Source organism: Castor canadensis, chromosome 5 (assembly GCF_047511655.1).
Source record: "Castor canadensis chromosome 5, mCasCan1.hap1v2, whole genome shotgun sequence".
NCBI classification, from domain to species: Eukaryota; Metazoa; Chordata; class Mammalia; order Rodentia; family Castoridae; genus Castor; species Castor canadensis.
Window position 1 is genome coordinate 80,300,795 of NC_133390.1, and position 23,018 is coordinate 80,323,812.

Genomic DNA, 23,018 nt, shown 5'->3' on the forward strand with positions numbered 1-23,018 from the left:
AACAGAGAGATGAAGCTTACCCTTAAAGAGTCTGTTAGCAAGAGCTAGGTGCTAGTTCAGGCTAAATGGCATTACTAATGCTTCTAATGGCTATAAACAGGAATTGGTTTTTGGAACAAGGAAATTTCAGAGGAAATTCAGTGACAATTATTCTGCTTATGTTGAAGAGGAACCTTCATTTTCTTTAACTATCTCAAGGAGGAACTTCTAAGGAATGCTTCATGCTTCTTTAGCTTGGCCTGGGAAGGCAGGTAAGTTTGACTTGTGGATGGCATAAATAATAGGAAGACCATTCACTGCAGATTAAAATCTATGCTCCTGAAACCTACTTTTTAGCAATAAAAGTAATATTTGGATATTTATCTTTTCCTTCAAAAGCAGAACAGAGGAATAGGGCAATGGAGCCTTCTTCATGATGACACAAAGTCTCCTTGAACTGCTGGGTGACTAGAGCCAGACTCAGTCCCTACAGCCTGTAGCAGAACTGAAAATGAAAATGTGGTTTGAGTCCCTGTTAGAAAGAGTGCAGATATGGAGATAGGAAGGGAGTCTCAAAAGTGGACAGGGTATGAGAGTTTATCTTAGGATGACAGATTGCTCCTTGCATGTACCATACTCTGCTCACTTACAATCCCAGAATTTCTGACAGACAATTTGTTGTTGCTTTGTTCCTCTTTGTTCATTTGTTTGTTTTTTACATCCATGCAGTGATCTGCCATCTCTTGTGTGGGAATGAATTCACAGGTATTTATTTCTGTTGTCATGACTATTTTAATACATATTATATGTGACCTATCAAGTTGAGTTCACAGTCATATTTGGTCTTTGTCCAATACATATGGCTACACAAAGACACACATATCTTGTCATATTCATTTTGCAGAATTATTTCATGAGGCTGTAACTCTGGCTGAATATGCATGTGAAACAAAACTAGTGATTAAGAAAAAATGTGGTCTGTACAAGTTAAATCAAAAGAGAATTTTGACAGAAGCTATGAAGATTTAGACCTAGAAGGAGGCAGTATAACACATCAGTGAAATGACTAAGTATAGGCTTCAGTTTGGGCTTGATCATTTGCAAATGTGGTGTTGGGCAAGTCACTTCTCCTTTACAAGCCTCGGTTTCTCATTGGGAAAACCACAGCACTATTGCCTTATTCAAATGGACTCTTGAAAGTTAAGTGACTTAAAGTTTGAGAAAAGAATTGGCATAATATCCAGTCTTTGGATTTCACTATGAATGGTGTTTTGGGCTAATATTATTTTGGGGATAATTGGCATTGCTTATTACCTATCTACCTCTTTTTGTTGTTGTTGAACAAAATGTGAGTCTCCCCAAGGGATGAAGTTAGAATGTGTCTATAATATGAATGTGAGGACAGAGTGCTTGCATGTTTCGTTTGAGCTGGAATTTTAAAGCTTAGTCTAGCATTAAGGTAAGCACAGGGCAGAGTTATTTAAAATACTGAAAGGAACAGCCAGTCCTGGAATGCAGCAGCCCCTGTTTGATTTTAAATGTTAGTTAAATATTAATTTTTCTAAAAAAAAAACCTCTTTCTCTAGAGAGGCCTTTTTCTTCTCTTATGTTGACAGATTGTTGGTGGCTTGACTCATAATGGCTTATTTAAAGAAAAAAAGTCTTCAGATGACCCTATTTGGCTAAGAAAAAAAGTCTTCAAAACAGCTTTCCTTGTCGCCAGCATCAACAGCAGCTGAACACGGGTTGGGTTGTTGCACAGTGAGAATTATTTCTTTCATTTCAAAGGAGTCAAAGATGTTTGTGGCAAGTAAAAGCCCTGGTTACACGTGATCAAAATAAATGAATATCAGATTTGCTTATGGAAAGTGTTGATTAAATCTACTGCTCAAGTCTGAGTATACTTTCTGTTCTTCCATACAGATTTAAAAAGGGGACAAATCAGCTCTAAAAAATCCAAAAGATTTGGGGAAACTAAGAAGTGTGTGAAGATCTTCTCTTTCTGAATCCCTTTCTGCTGATAGTTCCCTAATGCAAGCTGCTGTAATAATGTTGTTGACTTGTAAACAGAAGTCAAAAGGAAATTCAGGCTTCTGTCAAGATACATTCCTAATATAATAAAAAAGGAAACGATGGAATCCCTTTTAAAGCTTTTGAATTGGCTCTCCTGGGCTTTGTCTGTCCTTTGAATTTGTAAGGAATTGGGAACAAAAGTGAAATTTCAGCTCCCAGTTCATACCTATCTTGGTAGAAATTTCAGCATCTTATGTTTCCAACAGTTCTCTTCTTAACAGTTTCTTTCTTTCTTATTTTCATGTACTTCTTTTCTCTTCTAAAGAACGGAATTCACGAAAATATAAATGACATTTAGCATATGTGATTTATATTTCAGTGCATAAAATTAAGCATTTTTCTCCTGCTACTGCTTACTCAAGTGACCTGTAAGTCTAATCCTCCTCATTTGTATAAGGGAACTTAAACAAAGTTTACAGTACCAAATTATGTTCTGTTCCAGGGTTCAAGTTCAACTTTGGCAGTATTGATATTAATACTTAGGGCTATAATTCCTTCTTGTGTGTGGCTTGTCCTGTATATTATAGGATGGCTAACATCGTCCCTTGCTTCTACTCATTAGACAGCAATAGTGTGACTATTTCCCTTTCCCACTACCTAGCTGATAATCAAAAATATCTCTGGACATTGTCAAATGTCTCTGGCTGGCTACTATCATCCCCATTTGAGAATTACTGCATTAAGTCACTAAAGCACTGGTTCCTAAATTTGGGAGAATATAAGAATCCCTGAGAACTTAGTAAAAACATAAAGGTCCACACTCGATTTTACTTTGAAATGCTAGGACCTAAATAGTTTTCTTTTTTGATTGGGTTTTTGATAAAACAACAAAGTTTGAGAACCACTATTCATAAGGAATTGGACAATGAAAGATGGTTCCTGTACAAAGTGCATCAGTATCAGCAAGGAACTTGTTTTAAATGCAAATTTGGGACATGTATGGTAGTATCAATAATCCAGCACTTGGTAAACTGATCTGGGAAGATTGTGAATATGAGGCCAGCCTGGAATATATTGGAAGTTTGGGAACAGAATGGATTACATAGTGAGACACATGCAAATTTTTCACAATAGATTTGGTGAATCAGGAACTCTGAGATGGGTTCTAGTTTGTTGTCTGAGAAATGGCCCAGCTAAGTATGTTCTTGACATACCCAGCAAGCAGTTCAGGAGTGCAAGAGACCATTGGAGGACTGTGTTTTTCCACACAGAAGTTACTGTTGGGTAGAGCATATCAGGGAATTAAATTCTCTGCACTATATGGTCATGCTCCTTTTGACGTGATCAGCCTCAAAAGGCAAATTAGATAGGCCTTGTGGAAAGCTGATCTGAGGGATGGCAAAAGTTTTACCTACTTCCAAATCTCAGACTCATCAATCTCTCACAGCACCTGGAAGCCCAATTTACAGACATTTGTTTTTTTATCGTGAGACATTTTCAGATCAGTGGGTCTCAACCTTAGCTTTATCTTCTCTTTCTTCCTTCCTTCCTTCCTTCCTTCCTTCCTTCCTTCCTTCCTTCCTTCCTTCCTTCCTTCCTTCCTTCCTCCCTCCCTCTCTCCCTTCCTTCCTGACAGTATTGAGGTTTGAACTCAGGGCCTTTGCTTGCTAGGCAAGTGTCCTCTCTCTTGAGTCATGCCTCTAGTCATTTTTGTTTTGGGTTATTTTTTTAAATAAGCTCTTGTGTTTTTGCCCTGGTACACTTGGGACTGTGGTCCGTCTGCCTGTGCCTCCTGAGTGGCTGAGATTATAATCATGTCCCCACCATGTCCAGCTTGTTTGTTGAGCTAGATCTTACTAACTTTTTGCCTAGGTTGGCTGCAAATTGTGATCCTCGTGATCTCTGCCTCCTGAGTAACTGGGATTAGAGATGTGAGCCACCACACCCATCCCGACCTTGGCTTTATCTTAGAATTACCTCAGAAACTTTTAAAAAATCCCGGTGGCCAGGTCATACCTCAAACCAACTGAATCAGAATCTCTCAGAGCAAGAACCAGGTAAGTTTGTCAGATCATTGCAACATTCAGAAAAGCTGAGGTGCTAACTAAATGGTTTCAGATTGTGCCAAAGGAAACAAGATAGAAGGGCAGGCAGGAAGCTTGAAAGGCCATAGCCAGATGTTTGTATAACTATAGTCCAAAGGCTTTTATTCTGCACTGGTGTCAATATTTCCCCTAAGTTTCCCTCCAGAGGCCATTGTTTCAGTGCCTGCATTCCCATGGCATGTTGAACTTAACCCAGTATGTACCATATTCTCACACTGTATTATAGTCCTACATATCAACAGGACAACACTGTGAGCTCCCCGGAGATAAACAAGACATTTGCTTAATCATCTGTTCTTTCCATATAATACGCATATTGAAGGTAAGTGTTCAAAGATATGAATTTAATTGTCACATATGAAAGAAATATCTCTGGAAGTAGAAATGAAATATCACAAACACCCTGGCACTTTGTTATAATCCCACGGCAGTTTTTCCTACCCTAATGTGCTTTAAACTCTTTCACAAGTGGATTAATAAATCTAGACTCCAGAGTCTTACCTGAAACAGAGACAATCTCTAGACAAAAAGTCTGGGCAGATGACCCAAGTGCTAATTCTGGAACATTGTGCATCCAAGGCATCCAGTGTACATTTGGCTCCAAACTGGAGCTTTTCCATCAGTGGAATGAGATGACTTAGACACATTAGTGAGGATTGGTGGAAAAAATAATATGAACAAGATTCAGTTTCTCTTGAAATTCTCCAGCTAGAGCTGTTGGTGGCCAGATGGTGAAATCTAAAGACATGAATGAAGGAATGACTATGACTATCTGGCAACCTTCTCAGCACAGTGGTGATTCATTACAAAAACCTTCTTTGGGAAATTCAAATACACTAGATGATACCTGTGGTTCTTTCGCATTGCCTGTCCTCTACTGTGCACCATTCCAGAGGCCAAAAGACTATGGTGAAGATTCCTGCATGCAACAGGAGACAAATGGGATGCCCTCCCCCCTCCCCGTGGGGAAACAGGCTGGAGTCCAGGGTTTATTTAGCACATCTTCTTGCACACATTATTCTGAGAGCAATGATCCAAGGGACAGAAAAGTGGGGAACACCTTGGCTAAGAAGGTATTTACAAAGAGGAGAAGCAGAGGAACAGGAAAGCCTCCAGCTAGCTCCTTGCAGTCCGGCAGTTATTTCTGTCACCTTTCCAGTTCCTCGATTGATGTTCATTGCTTAAGTCCTGGGGCACTGGATTTATTAAGTTGCTTCTTTGTTCAATTCTTACGATAAGAATTTATATCTGCATACAATTTTACATGTTGGGCGTTTAGCTGCTTTAAAATAAAGAAACTGAGGCTCACTTGCACAAGGTCACATAGCTGGAACATTGGCAAAGGCGGAAGCACAGCTTCACCTTCCTCCAGGAGTTCTCTGTGTCCCATGCCAAGGTCCTCACAGAAAAGGCAGGATCTTAATTTTTCTTTCCCTGCCCCAGTCCTCTGTTGCAATGCAAGAACTCACATGCACACACAGTGGGCTAAGAAGGCAAGAAAAAGGAAACTGATTCCAAAGGCTCGGAGTTGAGTCCTTCCTTTGCTACTTTCACGTGTATAAACTTGGGCAAACCGCTTTTCTTTTCAAACTTCCTCAACTAGATTTAGGGTCCCTCTAGTGCTTTACACAAAGCCTGAGATGGAGCTTTGGGCTTCATCTGACGGTAAAGGACTTACAAACTACAAGGCCATCCATGTAGATTCCAGAAAATGAAATCATTAAGCTGGATTTTCTTCATGTCTAAAAAACGAAGAAATAAAATCCACTTCTGCAACCTAGGAAAGAACCCACGTGTAAAGCTCCTTGTCCTGGGTTGGCCTCAAGTGGCGCTAGCTCTCTGGCTGGCAATTGAGTGTGCAGCCCCGCAGCTGCTTCAGAGCGCCTGGGAGCGCGGCTTGCGGAGGCTCGGCAGCAGGAGGAGCGTGTGAGCTGTGGGCGTCCCTTTAAGAGCGGCTGGCCGGCAGAACCTCGGCCTTTTAGGTCCGCGGAGCGCCAGCAGTCACCTGGGGCTGTCGGCGAGCCAGATCTCTGCGGTACCCGCGAGCTAGCCCGTGAAGGTGGGACAGGGGCCGGGACGCGAGGTGCCGCGGAGCCGTCTCGGAGCGTGGCCGCCCAGCGCCTCTCTGCCGCAGAGGATGCGGGAGCGCATCTGGACGTCCCTGCTGCTGCTGCTGCTGCTACCGCCGCCGCTGTGGGGCGGTCCCCCGGACAGCCGGCGCCAGGATTTGGAGCCTGAACGCGGGCCTCTGCAGCCCTTCGACCTGCTCTACGCCAGCGGCGTGGCTGCCTATTACAGCGGGGATTACGAGCAAGCAGTGCGCGACTTGGAAGCGGCGCTGCGCAGCCACCGGCGCCTGCGGGAGATCCGCACGCGCTGTGCCCGCCACTGTGTCGCACGCCGCCCGCTCGCGCCCCCCGGGGCCGGTCCCGGGGCCGAGCTGCCTTTCTTCCGCGCCTTGCTGGAGCGGGCGCGCTGCTACCGCAGCTGCGAGACCCAGCGCCTCGGAGGACCCGAGTCCAGACACCGAGTCAGCGAGGATGTGCGCAGCGACTTCCAGCGCAGAGTACCCTACAACTACCTGCAGCGGGCCTACCTCAAGGTACCTACCCAGAGTGCGCGCCTTTCCACAACTACCATCCCCGGTGGGCCCTTAGGTGCGCTCTCCCTACTGCTGCACTCATCTCGATGTTCCTTGCTCTGCCCTTTAATACTCTTTTCATGTTTCTGAAGCTAGACCTCGGGTGGACCGAACTCATGTACCCAAGAGTAGATGGACGAACTTGGGCAGGGTCCATCCTCATCTCTCTTTGACTTCTCTCCCTCACTTCTCCTACACTGTGATCTACACCTTTTTCCCTTAAATTTTGCATAGATTACCCTCAAGGTAGCAGAATTAAAAGTAGACCTGATCATAAACAGAGTTGTTTCTTTTCTCTTCACCTACAAAAAAGTAAAGATCAAAGGTGACAGATAAAGTACACTTGGAGATGAGGATGTGTGAGGCAGCCTCACTGAAAGAATCTACAAGGCCGACTTTTTCTCATTTGATAGAGGGCTTCTAGTCCTGGAGGTTTGTATCTGCATCAGATACCTAGTGCTTTCTGGTTTTATTTTTGTGTACTTAATTTTCCTGAAGTTAGGGTCGTGAGGTTTTCAGTGTAAAATGGCATATTTACCACAATTTTGAAGATTTATCTGGATGCTTCAGAAAAGAATTTAGAATGAGTTCTTCAACTCCCACCCCTACTTTACCATGTTGCTCTGAATTCACACTCTTTTTCCACCTTCTGGCTTTCTAAGTCAATATATCATGATCGTTTCTAGAGCTGTTGGAGAAGTGGCACCTCTGGTTGGTTGGTAGTGCTGGCAAATGGACCAGGCTACATTTCCAAGGAGATAAAAATACATACCATGTTCAGACCTCCAAATGCCTATCAGCTCAGGCTACAAAGTTTCTGCCATTACAAGTGATAGGACTTTCAGGTTTACAACTCCCAGAAAGGTGAAACTCCAGAGTGCTTAACTAAGGTTCACTAGACTAGTGCCTTGGTCAGATAATGAGGAAGAAGCATCTTCTCTAGTTCTTGCCTTCTGCTCACCTCTGTCTTCTGCTGGATTTGCTAAGGCATGTATTAAGCATAATTCGTGGCTCCTTTTAAATGAGTGGCGTAGTATTTTGTGGTCTTCCAGAAATCAGTCATTTCTGGACAGAGGGGATCTTGAGTACCTGACAGCAAAGATAGCTCCCAATGCAGAATGTGGGTGGTTCTTCAGCATGGTTGCTGTAGCATGGTCCACCCAGGTGTCTCAGATGTGAGACTAGCCATCTTGCTGATGGTTCAGTCACATATGTTGGACAGATTTTGCTTTCTTAGATCCAGGGAAGGAATGAATATTCATGTTTGGTACTTTAAAAATAAATTACCATGAGGTAACTGTTAATATGTGGGGTAATTTGTTCTATAATTATGTTTGCTTTACTGTTAATATTATCATATATCAGTCATCTCCTGCTCCCGTTCCCTGCTTGGAGGTCATAGAAGGTAAAGTCTTAGGTTTAACAGGCTTCAAACATTCGCTGTACATTGGTTATAAGAACAAGTCACAAATGGTCACCTCTGTGAGTGAACCACTGGGCATTTTCTTATGAACCAATGATGTTTAAGAAGTTCCTTCAAAAATAGTCAGCTTTGTACGTGCCTTTCTGTACCATCAGCAGTGTTTCTGAGAACAGAGCAAGACTTTCATCTTCTCCCTACTTCACCTCCACTCTGACAGGCAAAGTTTCTTGAATCTACATAACTGATATTCTCTCATGAAGGAAATATTTTTACCACTTTGAGATTTTGTTTGTGATGGTTGGAGTTTGTTAATATCTAAAAGATGCATCATGGTTCTTTCCTACCCTTTCCCCTTGATAACTCTACAGTTTTAGTATTTGCTTGTCTTCTAGGAGTTTTTATTCATAAACACACATGTGTATGTACTCACATGCATACTTCCTCAGGCTCTGACTTCTGAGGTATTCATTCACTGGTAAGATGAGGCATTCCTTGTTTGTGTCTGGATATGATCATGACCCCTTGTGTTATTGAGTTACTTTTGACATCAGTAATCCAGTTAGAAATATAATCCTAGGTCAGATCAAATGCAGTGAAGACTGGAAGTCTTCACAGAGCTAAGGAAGTACAACTATTCTCAGCAGGAAGGTTTATAAACTGCAGAAGCTCTCAGGAGGCGTAGCTTCCAAGGGAGGCAGATCTTTTATGTGTGTGTTGAAGAGGAAGACCCATTGACAATTCTAAAATTTCAAATCCATTGACTTAAAATTCTCTTTTCACAGATGAGGAAAAAGATGCTCAGAAAGGGGAAGGGGCTTGGTCAGTGTCACATATTTAGTGGCAGACCAACACGATTTGGTGAAATGAGCATAGGACTGGGAGTCAGGAGTCTGGACTCTGCTGATCACTGATCCCAGGCCTATGTGATAGTCTCAGGTTTCAGGAGAAAGCTGCATTCCCTAAGGTTATCCTTATGCCAGATTTGGACAGCTCCAGGAATGAGTAGGCCCTTATCCTGTGGGGTCACAGGCACTCCCTTCATTTCTCTTTGTTACTGCTGTTTAGAATATTCCTTGATTCTTCTACTCTTCAGTGAGACCTGGCATGTTAGGAATTTGTCTGAACAGCTTTGAGACAGTAGTTCCATCTGGTTCCTTGCCACACTTTCTTGTGTAAAGGCAAGGTGATTTTTATCATTTCAGATTGTAAGATATAATTCATGATTCATGCAAAACCTAAGACAGCTGTTGCTGAAGCATTCTTTGATGAGAAACTTCAGTGGTTTTCCCTTGGTACTATATAGAGTCCAAATGTCTTAAGGCACCCACAGTGAGGCATCCACAGCCTCACTTCCCCTTATCTTTCCCAGTCTTATCTCCCACAACTCTGCCACTTTCTAGCCAAAGGAAACGATGGATGCATTGTCTTATGTCTGACCTATTTGTATCACTTGGCCTTGTTTATTCTTCTTAGGAAGCATGTAGTATTTAGAATAGGATAAATCAGATATTCAAGTCTAAGAGCAAATTACATAAGCCTTCTGAGTGTTAGTTTTCCCATCTGCAAAATAGGGGAATATTAGAACTACTTTCTTGGTTGAGGTTTAGTTTAAAAGATGATTGATATAAAGTGTTCAGCAACCGTCATAGTTTATTTATTTAGGTAGTTATTTTTGAGACAGGATCTTGCTAAGTAGCCCAGGTTGGCCTGAATACTCAATTTTCCTGCCTTAGCCTCCAGAGAACTGGTATCACAGGTGTGTGCCACCATTCCTGGTTTAGTTTATTATTATTATTAGTTATAATAGTAAAATTTTCTTCCTCTACTTTTGTATGTTAAAATCATAACTATCCTAACACAAATATGCCTACTTATGTGAGGTCTTGTTATTCCCTTCACAACTCCCACTGGCCCATCATTTCTCCCTTTTCTGAATGCTTAGAGCAGGTAATTTGTTCCTCTTCAGTCATTTCTTTTCATTTTTAACTTTATTTTTAAAAATTGGTATGTTCGCTATCAATTATGTAAGCACCCTGAAATCAAGAACTATCTTAGTTATTTTTGCATCTCCTAAAGTAAGGATTCTCAGATCTAGACAATTATCAGATGCATGATTATTATTAACCTGTGGGGCATTAAAATTTGACTTAAAATTAGACATTTAGGATGTACGTCTGAGTTGGGTCATCAGCAACCATATTCACTCCAAATACCTTAAATAGGGAAAGGTAGCGGTAGATGCTTACTCTGTACTTGTTGAGTGAACAACAGCTTGGTTCTCTGTACATGAAATATTGTTGGGAAAGAGTTTTGTGGAAATTAAGCAAATGTAAGAGATATTTTTTTCTTTTTTATCTGTGTCCTGGATAATCAAAAATGATTTGACCACATTTTTTTCTCCTATGTTTCCAAAAAACAACAAAGTAGTGCTGTTTATTTGACTTAAAACAAACTTTCCTCTGAATGTTTTGTTCTTGAGTTAGTGGTTTGTACCATTTGACCTTTGTTTTTCTTCTCAGGATTAAAGGGGTGGGAAAAAGGAAATGTAATTAATTTCAGCAATTCTTTCTCCCTTCTAGAGTCATCTTCTTAAAATCCTTTTATCTTGACCATGATCTATTATTGTAGTGGGTAATAGAAAGGGGAAAACATCAGCTCTCCTTAATTCCTCATTTTAATTCTGCTTTATTGGCTGCTTTCTTTTTCTAGAATGAATGCCTTCAAAGAAAAATTGAAAACCTTGACAACAACTACATCCTATAGGTCCAGTTGGATTGGAATAAATCTCATGTTTATATCTCTTTACCTATTTGTATCTCTTTACCATTTTGTCCTCAATTGTTTCAAATAGGAGGGTGATTTTGCCTTCTTGACATAGCCATTCAGAAAGTACTATTTATTTCCTTAGAAGATGAGGCTTTTTTTTTCTCTGTATAATAATTAAGTCTTTTTTTGTGCTTGATTCATCAAAATGCATTAGTCACCATCTTTCTGTCCCGCTCTTTAGGAAGGAAACCTGGGAAATTCATTGTCTGGCTAGTTCCTAGGTCTCTTGTGCTAGAATCACATTGTTTCCTCATGGGGTTGTCCATGAGAAGGCTGTTCAGCTCTTTACCAGACATTCATTCACCCCTTACAAATACTTAGAGCCGCAGAGGCTAAAAACTCAGTTCGACGAGGGAAACACTGCAAACAGTGTAGTACTGAAGAGTAGAGTGAACTGTGGATTTCAGAGATCCAAGGGTTAAAAAACATTCCAAGAGAACATCTTCAATGCAAATGATTGCTTTGGAGCAGTGAAGTAGGAGTGAGAAAGAGGGATAAATATTTTGTTTACGTAATGTGATGTAGAAAGGGAAGGAATGATGTTGTGGCTTGAAGGCCCCTCAAAGATAAGAAAGAAATCTATCCCTGTCACTTAACAGATGCTGGTGCTGGCCTCACATTGACAAATCAAGGAGGGTGAGCAAGCAAGCCAGATCTGGAATGTAGGTATTCTAACTTACAAATTTGTGTTCTTTCCAGACTCTGGGTAGAGGGCATGGCTGCCCCAGAGGGGCCATCTGGTGAATCAGTGATGCAGTGAGACCTGCAATGAACCATTGCTTTCCGAGGCAGAGCAGACACAAGGCACACCCACCTGGACTGCCCCCTCCACCCTGCCTTTTCATTCACATGATACATAAGTCATTCAGCCAAGAGTCACAGTTGTCTGGTGGAAAATTTTGCATTTCTCATTAGGAACAATAATTTTTCCTGTCTTTTTTTCCACTCAGCTTTCTTCTATAATTCTTTTTCTGTCTTTTAATTCATCCCTCCTTTCCTGCTGTCTGACTTCCTAGCTATCTAATTTCTACCAGACCTGGTCATCATTTGCCAAATGGCTCAGACACATTTTAACAGGATGATTTGGGGTCATCTTTCTGCATAGTATGACTAGTGTGTGTGACTTTCTGTTTTTAGTATTGAAGAGGACTGCAGACTACTGTTGGAAGGAGCTGATCTCACTTGGCCACACTCCATTCTGCTTTACTGTGATGGATAGTTTTCTGTACTTATTTTCCTACTTTTTCTCAGTCCTACCCTTCATTGCATTGGTGATCTATACAGTGAAAGTACATTTAAAAGAAGAGGACTAAGGTGATCATTAGAGAAAAAGAAAAGAAGATAATGGTAGAGGTGAAGTTAAGTTTCTGGTTCTAGCTTGATGACAAATCATGAGCATCTTCTTCCTTGAAATTCTCTTTTAGGTCTTATTTCCTCATGTGTGCTGTACTTGGGCATGGGTTGGAGGAAGCTATTCTCCTCCAGTTCCCTTCTTTCTGTGACTGCTCCCTCTCATATTCATAGAGTATTAGTACTTTATCCATCCCATTTTTACAGATGGAAAAATAAAGCCTAAAATTTGATGTGAGTTGCCAAAATTTAATGCAATTAAAATAGAACTTGGATTAGAGTTCAAGAAACCAGATTCTCTCCCACATTTGTGGCATTGCCTTTGGTTGCTATTTGTAGGATCCTTGCCAAAATAGGGCCCAAACCCTCATATCTAATACACAGGATTTAAAACAGCACATGTTTATAGTACAAGCCCCCAAAGGGAAAGTACTACTCCTGATTTAAATGAGAGGAGTATTTTTATTGTGTTCCTAGCTATTTCATTAATGATAAGGAAAGTAACTGAACCATAGGGGAAGTAACCATTTCAAGAAGTTCTTTTTATCTCTCTGAACTTCTTCCAACTTTCTGTGAAGTGTAAAGGTGGACCAGCTTAATTATTTAGGTTCCTCCAGCTCTGTGATTCTTATACTGAAGTTGTCAAGGGTATTATTTATGCTAAGACTTCATGCATCAGGTAAAGAGTCAAATTAGATGACCTGGAGTGCTTTCTAAAATTCTGCCTCTCCACGAAAGTTCATAAGAAAGGAAAAGTCACATTCAAGTGGCGAGTAAGAAGAACTAAAAGTAGATTACGTGGAGAAAGTGATGTTAAAACGGGCTAGTCTAGAAGGGCTCATGCTAGCTTTCAAATAGTGGTTTTTGATGCAAAGATGAACGCTGCAGTGCACTTCTGCATAAAATGTGTTGAAGTAAAGTCCTTGTGATTAGATAGAAAAAAGTATTCCTCCTCCTTCTCTTTCATCTTCTTATCTTTCTGCAGCTGTACCTTGGCACATTCATGAAACACTAGAATTCCAACCATCCCATTTTACAGAAGAAAAATAAATCCTCAAAGAGAATTGAGCTGCACAAATTTATCCAGTAATTTAATGGAAAAGCCAGGATTAGAATCCAAGGACTCTGATTCCTACCTTTGTGACACTGCCATTGATACCATTTCTAAAAGCTACACTGAAAATACAAACTCAACAAAATTCAAAAGACAAACATAGTATGCATTTACATTATTTGCTAGATGAAAGATTCCCTGAAAATAAAAGCTGCCATCTCATTATACAGTGTTATTCTTTTCACTACTGTTTTTACTACTTCGGAGAAAAAAATACTCACAAATGCAACCTGGGTCAGTGCTATTCCCTAGTAAGCTTAACGAAAATGAATTAAGCAAAGAATAGTCTTTGGAAAGGAAACAAGGAAATAACATCCAGAAAAAGAAGATATAAGATGTCAGAATTTCCAGAAGTTCAGGCCTGACATAATGACCCTGCTGGAATTCATTATTTGCAATAATGGATTCAGTTTTTGTTCAAGTAACAGAGCACTACTGGAGATTAGTGTAATTGCATTGGAAAGGGACGGATAAAAAGGATATAATAAAATAAATAAATACAAACCAAAGCAACTGCTAACAAACCTGGAAGTACAGGAAAGTTAATTGTGCCAATATTAATTTATTATTCTTGCTTGATTGATAAATGCTTGGCTTTAACTGCCAAGATCAATAGTCTTGCATGGAGAGATCAACACAGGAGCATTGGCTTCAACCCATATTTAGCTGTTTATAAAAAACTTATCTTAAATTATAGTATCAAATCCAGCAGACCATAAAGATTATTTCCCTATGAGAATGTGCTGTTTCTTAATAATATTGTTAAGATTGAATTTGGGATTAATGTTGGATTCTAATACATGGCATTCATAAATGCCAGTTGGGGGTATTTCACAGTCAATCGTTTCTACAGGATTACCAGGTGTTTAATTATACTCAGTAAGCATGTAAGACAGGGTTTCTCAACCTTGGCTTCTTGATATTTGGGGATGAATAATTCTTTGTTGGGGCAAGTTTTCCTGAGCATATCAGGATGGTTAACAACATCTCTGGCCTTTGACTATGGGATGACCTCACCCCACTTGCAAGATACAATAACAAGAAATGTCCCCATACATTGGAAAATTTTCCGTGGAGATCAAAATCACCTGATTGAGAGCCACTGATGTAAACATATAACCATGTTTAAGATGACTTCACATTAAAGTTATGAGAAGTATAATTCAAGTTTCTGAAATATATAATAGATGACAGCCTGTCTGCTAACAAGTCATGATACTTATGAACAATGTTGACATATTTTATGAGGGAAAATCCACTGGAAATAGAGCCTCTCTCCTCTAGATTCAAAGCACTGAGCTTATATCCCATAACTGGTCCTTCATGGGTAAAACAGTTGACTTTGCACAAAAAGTCAAATGAATCTGGCTTTTGTTTCCTACTAATTGTCCCCGCATGACAGAACAAATTGCTTTAGCATATAAACTAACACAACTTAGTTGTGAATGCTAAACTTCAGAGTTAATATATTTCTCATTCAACTTGGAAAGCATCCAAACCAGTCATTTTTAAGTATTTTATAAGTATTCAATTATAACTCTTAAGTTTCTTGAGGTTAGTTCTGTATCACACATTACCTTAGGAAGCAGCTTGACTGAAGTCAAAACTGCCAACTTCTAGAGGTCTGGAAAGTGGTGAAAATAAAAGAGATCAGAGGAAAGAAGAAATTACAAAGAGGAAGAGAATGAGAAAGAGAGAGAGAGAGAAAGAGAGAGAGAGAGAGACTAAAGAATGCCTAAAGAATGGAGAGAGGTAATAAATAATTAAAGGAAACCAAGAACAGTCAAAGTCCAGACAGTGTCTCAGGCTGAAAGGAGCTTTTACAAAACAAAACTTAGTGGTTGTACACTCAAATGTCTGCATCTCTGTACGTTGGTCTTTCTTGAGTCACCCTAGTCTCATACTTTGTTAAGACACTTCTACTCTGGTAAAGCCCGGTGCAGCAGAACCTCAGTGATTATAGTAAAGAATCCCCTTAAGGGGTTGATTGCAAATGTACAGTGTTGAGTATTGAACAAATGACATGACCCCCCTCCAAAACATAAATATACAAAACAAAGAACAGAGAAAGAATCCCACAAAATTGTTAACTTAATTTACATCAAATTATGCTGCCTTCCTAACCAGAAATTAAAGAATTTATTGAGTCATTTGAGATATAACCTTCTCTATAGGTGCTGGATCTAGGAAAGTTGAATGGGACACTCCCTGCTTTTAAGGGGACCACAGTCTATTGAGGGACAAAATGTGCTCTGAACTATAATAAGAATCTTTCAGCTGAGAACCAGAACAATTCCTGTTTGGTTGGCTATGCAGTGACAGTTCAGAGAAGATTGCTTCAAAGCAATGGCATTAGATAGGAAAAGTAATTTTCAAATGTGTAGTATATGAGAAATGCTATTCAAAAATACTAATAATTTTTTTAATATTTTGATAGGAAAAAGTATCTTGGAAGCAGGATAATGGAAGATTGGGAGAATTTCATCAAGAGTACCAGCAGTTTTAAGAATAAGCTTGATCATTTTAAACAGAATTTATTAACTATTCTAAGGCTTGAAAAATGTAGGTATCAGATGAAATAATACCTTGTAGGGATTTTTATTCATAATTATAGTGATGAAACATTCCACCTCAAAGCTAAGTCCAAATGAATTGTGGTTGCAATGAGTTTTTGTATTTGTGAAGGGAAATGTCATCTTTGAAATCCTAGGTATAGCTGAACTCAACTTTTTCTTTTACAGTTTTCCAGGTTACCTTATTTGAGTCATAGTTTCTGTCTCTGTGAAAATAATAATTACCCAACTCACAGGGCTGATGAGAGGATAAAATGAGGAAGTATTATAAAATCCATTTTGAAAGACACATAGAATGTGAAAAGAAAAAAGTAAGGAATGAAAATCCCCATTAGTAGAATAAATTATGTGTATCATCCCTTCATGTGGCTGACACTGATGTCAAAGAATATTCCTAATTTTTCAAAATAACATATTTAATTATTTTAGCTTTAAAAGGCCACAATATATCAGGAAAGCCATTACACTAATAAAAATGTGATTTATGTATGTGCATACAGAATCAGGCAAAACACACATATGTAAAACAATTGTTAAGCTTTGAAAACCATATTGTATTATCTCCTTGATACATTTTATTCGTAGAACAGTTTATGAAGAATCATGAAATGGAAAAGTGACATATCCTTTAATGACTTAAAAAAGTGACTGAAAGCCAACACTTGGACTTGACCTTGAGGCAGTATGTTTTATAACCATAATTTATCAGTAGTAATAGATATTATTTATCAACTATGACTATGTTTCAGGTACTATGCTATAATTTTTATGTACATTTGCATATCATACTATTACAACAACCCTAAGATATATATTCTTACCTAATCTTCATTTTGAAATAGGGATACTGAAGCTTGATGTCCTGATATTACACTGCTAGTAATTAGCTAGAATCTGAATCCAGGTTCATCTGACCACAAAACCTAAATTCTCATGCATATTTCACAGCTTGGGTTTGACATCCAACATATGTATAGTCAAAAGAGTCCTACCTTTTATTAATTATAGGATATTGGAAAAGATCGCCTATATGGACCTAAGTTTCCTACCTGGAAAATGGGGCTAATCATATATATTTCACATCCCAGAGTTCTCTTTTGATAAGTGAAAAGTGAAGATTGTTCCTTGCATCATATTTCTATGAAGATCATGGATTTGTGAAAGAAGATGAAGGGCAGGACAATTATTTAGACAAATTTATCATAATGTGTGGAGAAAAAAATTACATATATAGAGATATAGAAACTATGGAGACACATAGAACTAGAGATTGACCTGTACAATTTGAGCAACTGGCTTCAATTTCAATACTGCTCACGTGGGAATAAAGACTTACCAACTTCCTCCCTGTCAGACCAAAACAAAAGTGGTCCTTAGTGGAAACTTGGGAATGTTTTTGCTATGTTAAGAAAAATCCTTTTGCTCTCTTCCCTACTTCATTCTACCACCTTCTGATTTCACAATTTCCTTGAGATGGTGGCTTCTTCTTTACATTTTTTTAAAATGGACTCTGTTCAAACACATTCCTAACCTTTCTTATTTCACATTAATGGATAAAAATCTCCCTTCTCAGACCAACTTTAAATCCCTTTAAGCCTCTTCCCCACCCGGATCTCATGTACCCATGGGAGATTACTTAGGTTTGGGAATTAACAAACATCTCCTCACAGGCACCAAGAATTAAGTTGCTTCTTGTACAACAGGCAGGTAATGGAAGAGTGGTAACTCAAATGTAAAAAGTCTAGGAATCAGAAAATTGAAGCCCATTACCAGTTCTATCAATGATGTTTCTAGCCCTTGAAGGTGTCCATTTGGATAAGTGAAGCTTTGGAGAAAATGGTTTATAGGAAATCTTCTATGTCTACCATCTTGTAATTCTAAAGTTCTTTAGTGTACTTGTACTTATGGAAAGAGAAAAATTGATGAGAAGCAAAATAAAGAATATAAATATGCAGTGGAGATAAAAGAAGTTTAAAATGTTACAGGAAAGGAAGTTCTTCCAGTGTGTCTGATACTAAGTCCTCACCTCTGGATAGTGAATCACTTTAAAATTTGAAAAGAAGTCACACTACTAATTAGTTTTATAGAACTTGTACTTTAAGAGTACAAGATAAACTAGAACATGTTTGAAAAGGACAAGTAAGATAAAGAGTCAAAACCATGTTATACAACAGACAGCAGAAATAGGAATTTCTAACAAACAGCAGAGAAGAGACAACCAGAAACCTCTAGATCACCATTTGAGACAATTATTCTTGATCTTAAGTCATCGAGGAATTGAAAGACTATGATGAAGAAACAGAAGTTACCGAGAAATGACCCAAACATAGTATGCACTTATGAACAAAAGAAAAAAAAAAAGAAGTTACTGAGAACAAGACGTTGGTCTAAAGTGAAAGACTTTCCTAACATTAACAGCTGTCCTAAGATATAATAGGAAGCTCCAGAGGAATGTGTTCAAGCATGACTCAGAGAAATGCCTAACAGGGAGGTTGTATTTATGGTTCAAGCACTAGAGTGTTGTTGGAATAAAGGCAATTTTCTAATGTGGAGTCAATAAAGACTGCATGACTTTATGAAGTGAAAATTTGTCTTTTACCTGCAGATGGGATCATTAAAGACTTTTTCATTGGAAAATTCCTACAGTTTTGTTTATCTTGTTTATTAATTGTATCTTAATTGTATCTTGTTTATTAATTGTATCTTATTTATCTTGTTTATTAATGTAACCTTAGACTAGAGTCACCAGCACACTGCCTACAAATCATTTACATATGTAAGCGCAAAGCCTTGAATTCAAGTGAGATCCTTCAAAAAAATTTACATAATGCAAAAAAGAGAAGTAAATAAACAGTGCCAAGTCCCTAAAGCACACATGTAAGAACCCACATTTGCAGAATATTTAGTTGTAATAGTTATCTGTTTGTATGACTGGCATCAGTCCTCTGACTTGTGACTCAAGTCTTTTTGAGATAACATCTGAAATGGCTTTAGTTATGGGTATAGTGTACCACTGAAAGTTTTAAGTTAAATGTAAATTTATTACAGCTGACAAGCATATCCATATTTGGAACTGAAAGTTCACAATATACTAAGGAAAACAGTTTCATGTACAGAGGCTTGCAGGGGTATTCTGATGTGCTTCAGTTGTGCTCTGTCCAAAGGTCAATCTAAAACCCTGGAGGTATTCTAAACTATGGTTCAGCACTTACTCCTACTATGAGTGTTAATTCTGGTCAGTTTTACATACAGATTGCTAGGGTGTCTTCCCAAAAACAAGAAATATTTAATAGTATTTAAGAATTTTTAATTATTCTTAATTTTAAATATTTAACTATCATTGTGTTGAATATTGCTGCAGTATACTTTTACTAGTTATATGATTTTTAGGTCTACTATTTGTAGTAATGATACTATCTCTACAATTAGGCTTCAGTGACTTGTTAAGGAACCATGTTTTTGTTTTCTTGTAAAATGGAGCTATAGCAAAACATAACAATGATATCAAAATTAATAAAGACAGACAACTTTGTATAAATAAATAAATAAATAAATATACATATATATATATATACACACACATATATATTAAATAGTGAAGATTAAATGCCCCTTGATAACCATGTGGTAGCTATTGGTGAATGCCCAGTAGGAATCCAGTGCAAAGTTTCTATGAACTTAATATTATAAGTATAGAGAAAATAAAGGAATTGCTTTGAAAATCAGAGAAAAGCCTATATTTCAGATTTATGAAATATGCCTTAGCCCAAACACTTTAAGTCTGAAATTGTTGGTAGTCCATGCAGTAAGCCATGGATAGTTGATATATTTTAAGGAATAAATGGGGAATAAATAAATGAGGAGTAAATGAGACTGTGTTTCCTGACCTTGAGCAAATTGTGTAAAGCTTCTATTTCCTCATCTGGGAAGGAGGAGTAAGTGATAGTGGCATTGTGTGGATTTCATTATTAAAACAATTTATGTACTTAGAATAGCACCGGCTTGTTGCTGATGCTATCATTATTATTTCTCTAATGGTCTAGCTATCATCTATTATCCTGTCTTTCTTATATGAACTAAGGAGAATGTGACAATTGCCATTTCCAAACCTCTTCTTAATTTTTAATTTTGCAGTATGAGATTAACTTCATCTTATTGTTATAGGACTTAAATATTTCAAAATTTGATTATAAAATAGTAAAACTGATTTCATAGGTCCCTGTGAAATACATTTAACTTTTTTGAAATTCAGTTTTCTATTCTGTAAAATGGGGTCCACTCATATTTATTATATTTATGGAACAATTTTCAATAAGGAATGAGTAAATATTTTTAATGTGTTCAAGTTCCTTACAAATATCATGTAAAAGTAATGTCATGTCTCATGTGTATGAGAATTTGTATAATTTATAATTTTTTTCTTTTTTTAAATGATATACTACATTAATAAAATGTTTATTTTTATTTTTTACCACACAAAAATTTTCATTTTTACCTTTTAACAGTGACAATACCATAATGACCATAAAGCTTACCATACTCTGTTTTTCCAAATATTCTGTAGTTTACATGAATCGAATGAGGGTGAAAAGAACATATGTCGTTTCTTTTTTTCCCTGAAGTATTTAAGGCCTCTGACCTCTTTTAGTACATTCCAGATTCACAAATGCCTTTATCCTTGGGGTGGGAGACAGAGGGTGGAAACTGTTGCTTAAAACAACACTTAGAGCAGGAGTTGTTTGATAAGGCCAATGGTTAGAATATTTGCAGCTTCTTGTTTAGAATTCCTGTGATAAACTCAACTCCCCAAGATTATCTAGTAATGTGTGGAAAATCTAACAATAAGAATTGGATCTTCAAGTAAGAATTTCTAGATATGATACATGAGGCAGAAAGAAAGAAGGGAAATGCAAACCTATGATGGAGTTGTAAGTTGGTTTGTAAACCAACTTACAGTAAGTATGAGTCTCATTAGAGAGAGAGAGAGAGGGGGAGAGAGAGAGAGAGAGAGTGTGTGTGTGTGTGTGTGTGTGTGTGTAGTTCATTTATTCATTCATGATTATGGGTCAGTCTCTTATTTGCTTTTTCACTAAACTGTACACAAGAAGCAATGCCATGTATTATTTTCAAGTGTATGGAAAGAACCATATTGAAGTGTTAGGGAAAATCAGAGCAATTCATCTCTATTTTAGTTGTGCAGCACATCAATGAGAGATAGTTCATCCATAGCTTCCTGAATTCATACTCTGCTTTTAAATTGTGAAAATTACAGTGAGAATTAAGATAATCACCTCTCATGCTTCTATCATGCTTTGAAATTTGTAAAGTATGGTAAAACAGACATCTCTTCCTCAGGGAAGCTCTATGAAAAGGCTGAGATTCAATGACTTGTTCAGTCAAACTTGCTGAGTGAAAGTGACTCAGTAGTGGGTTTCAGATTCAAGACCAGTGTTTTGCCAAAATGTCACACATTACAAGAAATTGTAGACACAAAGCTACAAAATCACATAAATTTCTATTTCAAGGCCCTCATGATGCTGCTGTTGTCTTTCTTTTCTGATCTGAGGTATTTCCGAGCTAATGACATTATAATTCTAATATTTGGTGACCCTTTGGCCCTGTTGGGTGTCTGTGCTCAGTGATCTAGGTAACAGTCATAGGAGGAGCCGAGTATGAGAACTTTGTTTCCAGCCAGAAGCTAGCACAGGTGTACAACTGAATGATTACCCAACAGCTTTTTCATCTCTCTCTTCCTTTCTTTAGTCCACTGAACAATATTCCAACCGCTCATTACACTTAAGGGAAAAGGCCTTTGCATGGTCCTAGGGATGGTTGTGTGACTCAAAATACATGTTTGGTGCATTTTGTTTGTAAACATTCTATTTATACTCCATGTAAACACTGGCAAACAATGCTGGATTTCGTTCTCTGATCCAGCAAAGGACTACATGATTTTCAGAATCTAAAATAGGATATTGAAAGAGATGTTTAACAATGACATGTGACTTTGTTGCTGCCTTTTATGGTGTATTACTGGTCTTTCTCTTGAGTTGTAATGAGTTAGGGTTATGACTTGTTTTTGTTTTTTATTTTCTGCCTATGCTTCATGGACTTTGCCATCTGTTATTGCTGCTCACTATGGGACCCAAGATGAATTTGAATTTAAATCTCTACTCTTAAACTTCTGGATGAGATTTGTTATTCTTTTTCATTGGGGAAATTATAAGCAAAATGTTGAACATTGTATCACTCTTTTTGATGAAAATATGGGTCAATTGATTAACAAATTAAGGAGTTATTCTTTATGTTTTTTAAGCAAAGATAATTTGGCTTTGAGATACAGCTCAGCTTCAAGCTTTTGTGTATAGCTGTGTAATGCTAGAAAAGTTAATGCTTTATCATCTGTCAAATGAACATAACAATAAGCCCCAGTTTTCCTGTCTAGAAAAGTGGGGTTGTTAAGAGAATTAACTGATCTCATGCATATAAAGTGCTTGTTCTCAGCAAGCAAGAAGCATGTGGTAATTTTTCTGTTTAAACTAATGGATCTTACGGACTTTATTTTTTAGCAAGCTTTCAGATTTGTAATATTGATTATATTTGGTATGGCCATCAAATTTGTTTTGTATAACAGTGTAATCATGGGTTATCACTCAAGAACTCTGTATAATCATCCTGGTCATACCTCTTCTAGGGAATGACTTTGGACCAATCATTTTACATGTTTGAGTATCACGCTTCTCTTCTGGAGAAGAAAAGTAGTATACTTATATTTGATCTCCTTCCTCTGCAGCAATATTGAAGGGATGTTTCTTTAGATTGTCTATGTTGTGCTTTGTAAATTACGTAGTTTATATATGTATAATAATTACTATTCCAGATTTATCAATTTCTATTTTGGGTTGGGCAAAATATCAAAAAGACCCAGTACTCATTATTGTTGGTACACTGCACTCAGGCACTATTGAATTGTTATATCAGAGATGTGACCAGG

General features: G+C 38.0%; 1 protein-coding gene across 2 annotated transcripts in view; it reads left to right on the plus strand.

Moving 5' to 3' along the window:
• The first annotated feature begins 5,972 nt into the window (after positions 1–5,972).
• P3h2 (prolyl 3-hydroxylase 2) overlaps positions 5,973–23,018 on the plus strand; it is a 145,790-nt gene continuing 128,744 nt past the window's right edge. The window contains exon 1 of one of the 2 annotated variants that reach the window (XM_020153956.2): positions 5,973–6,699. In XM_020153956.2, the coding sequence (XP_020009545.2) occupies positions 6,235–6,699 (465 nt within the window). In that variant the 5' untranslated portion in view covers positions 5,973–6,234. Of the gene's footprint in view, positions 6,700–6,733; positions 6,755–23,018 lie in introns of those variants that run through there. The other variant, XM_074073537.1, reaches the window with a different exon arrangement.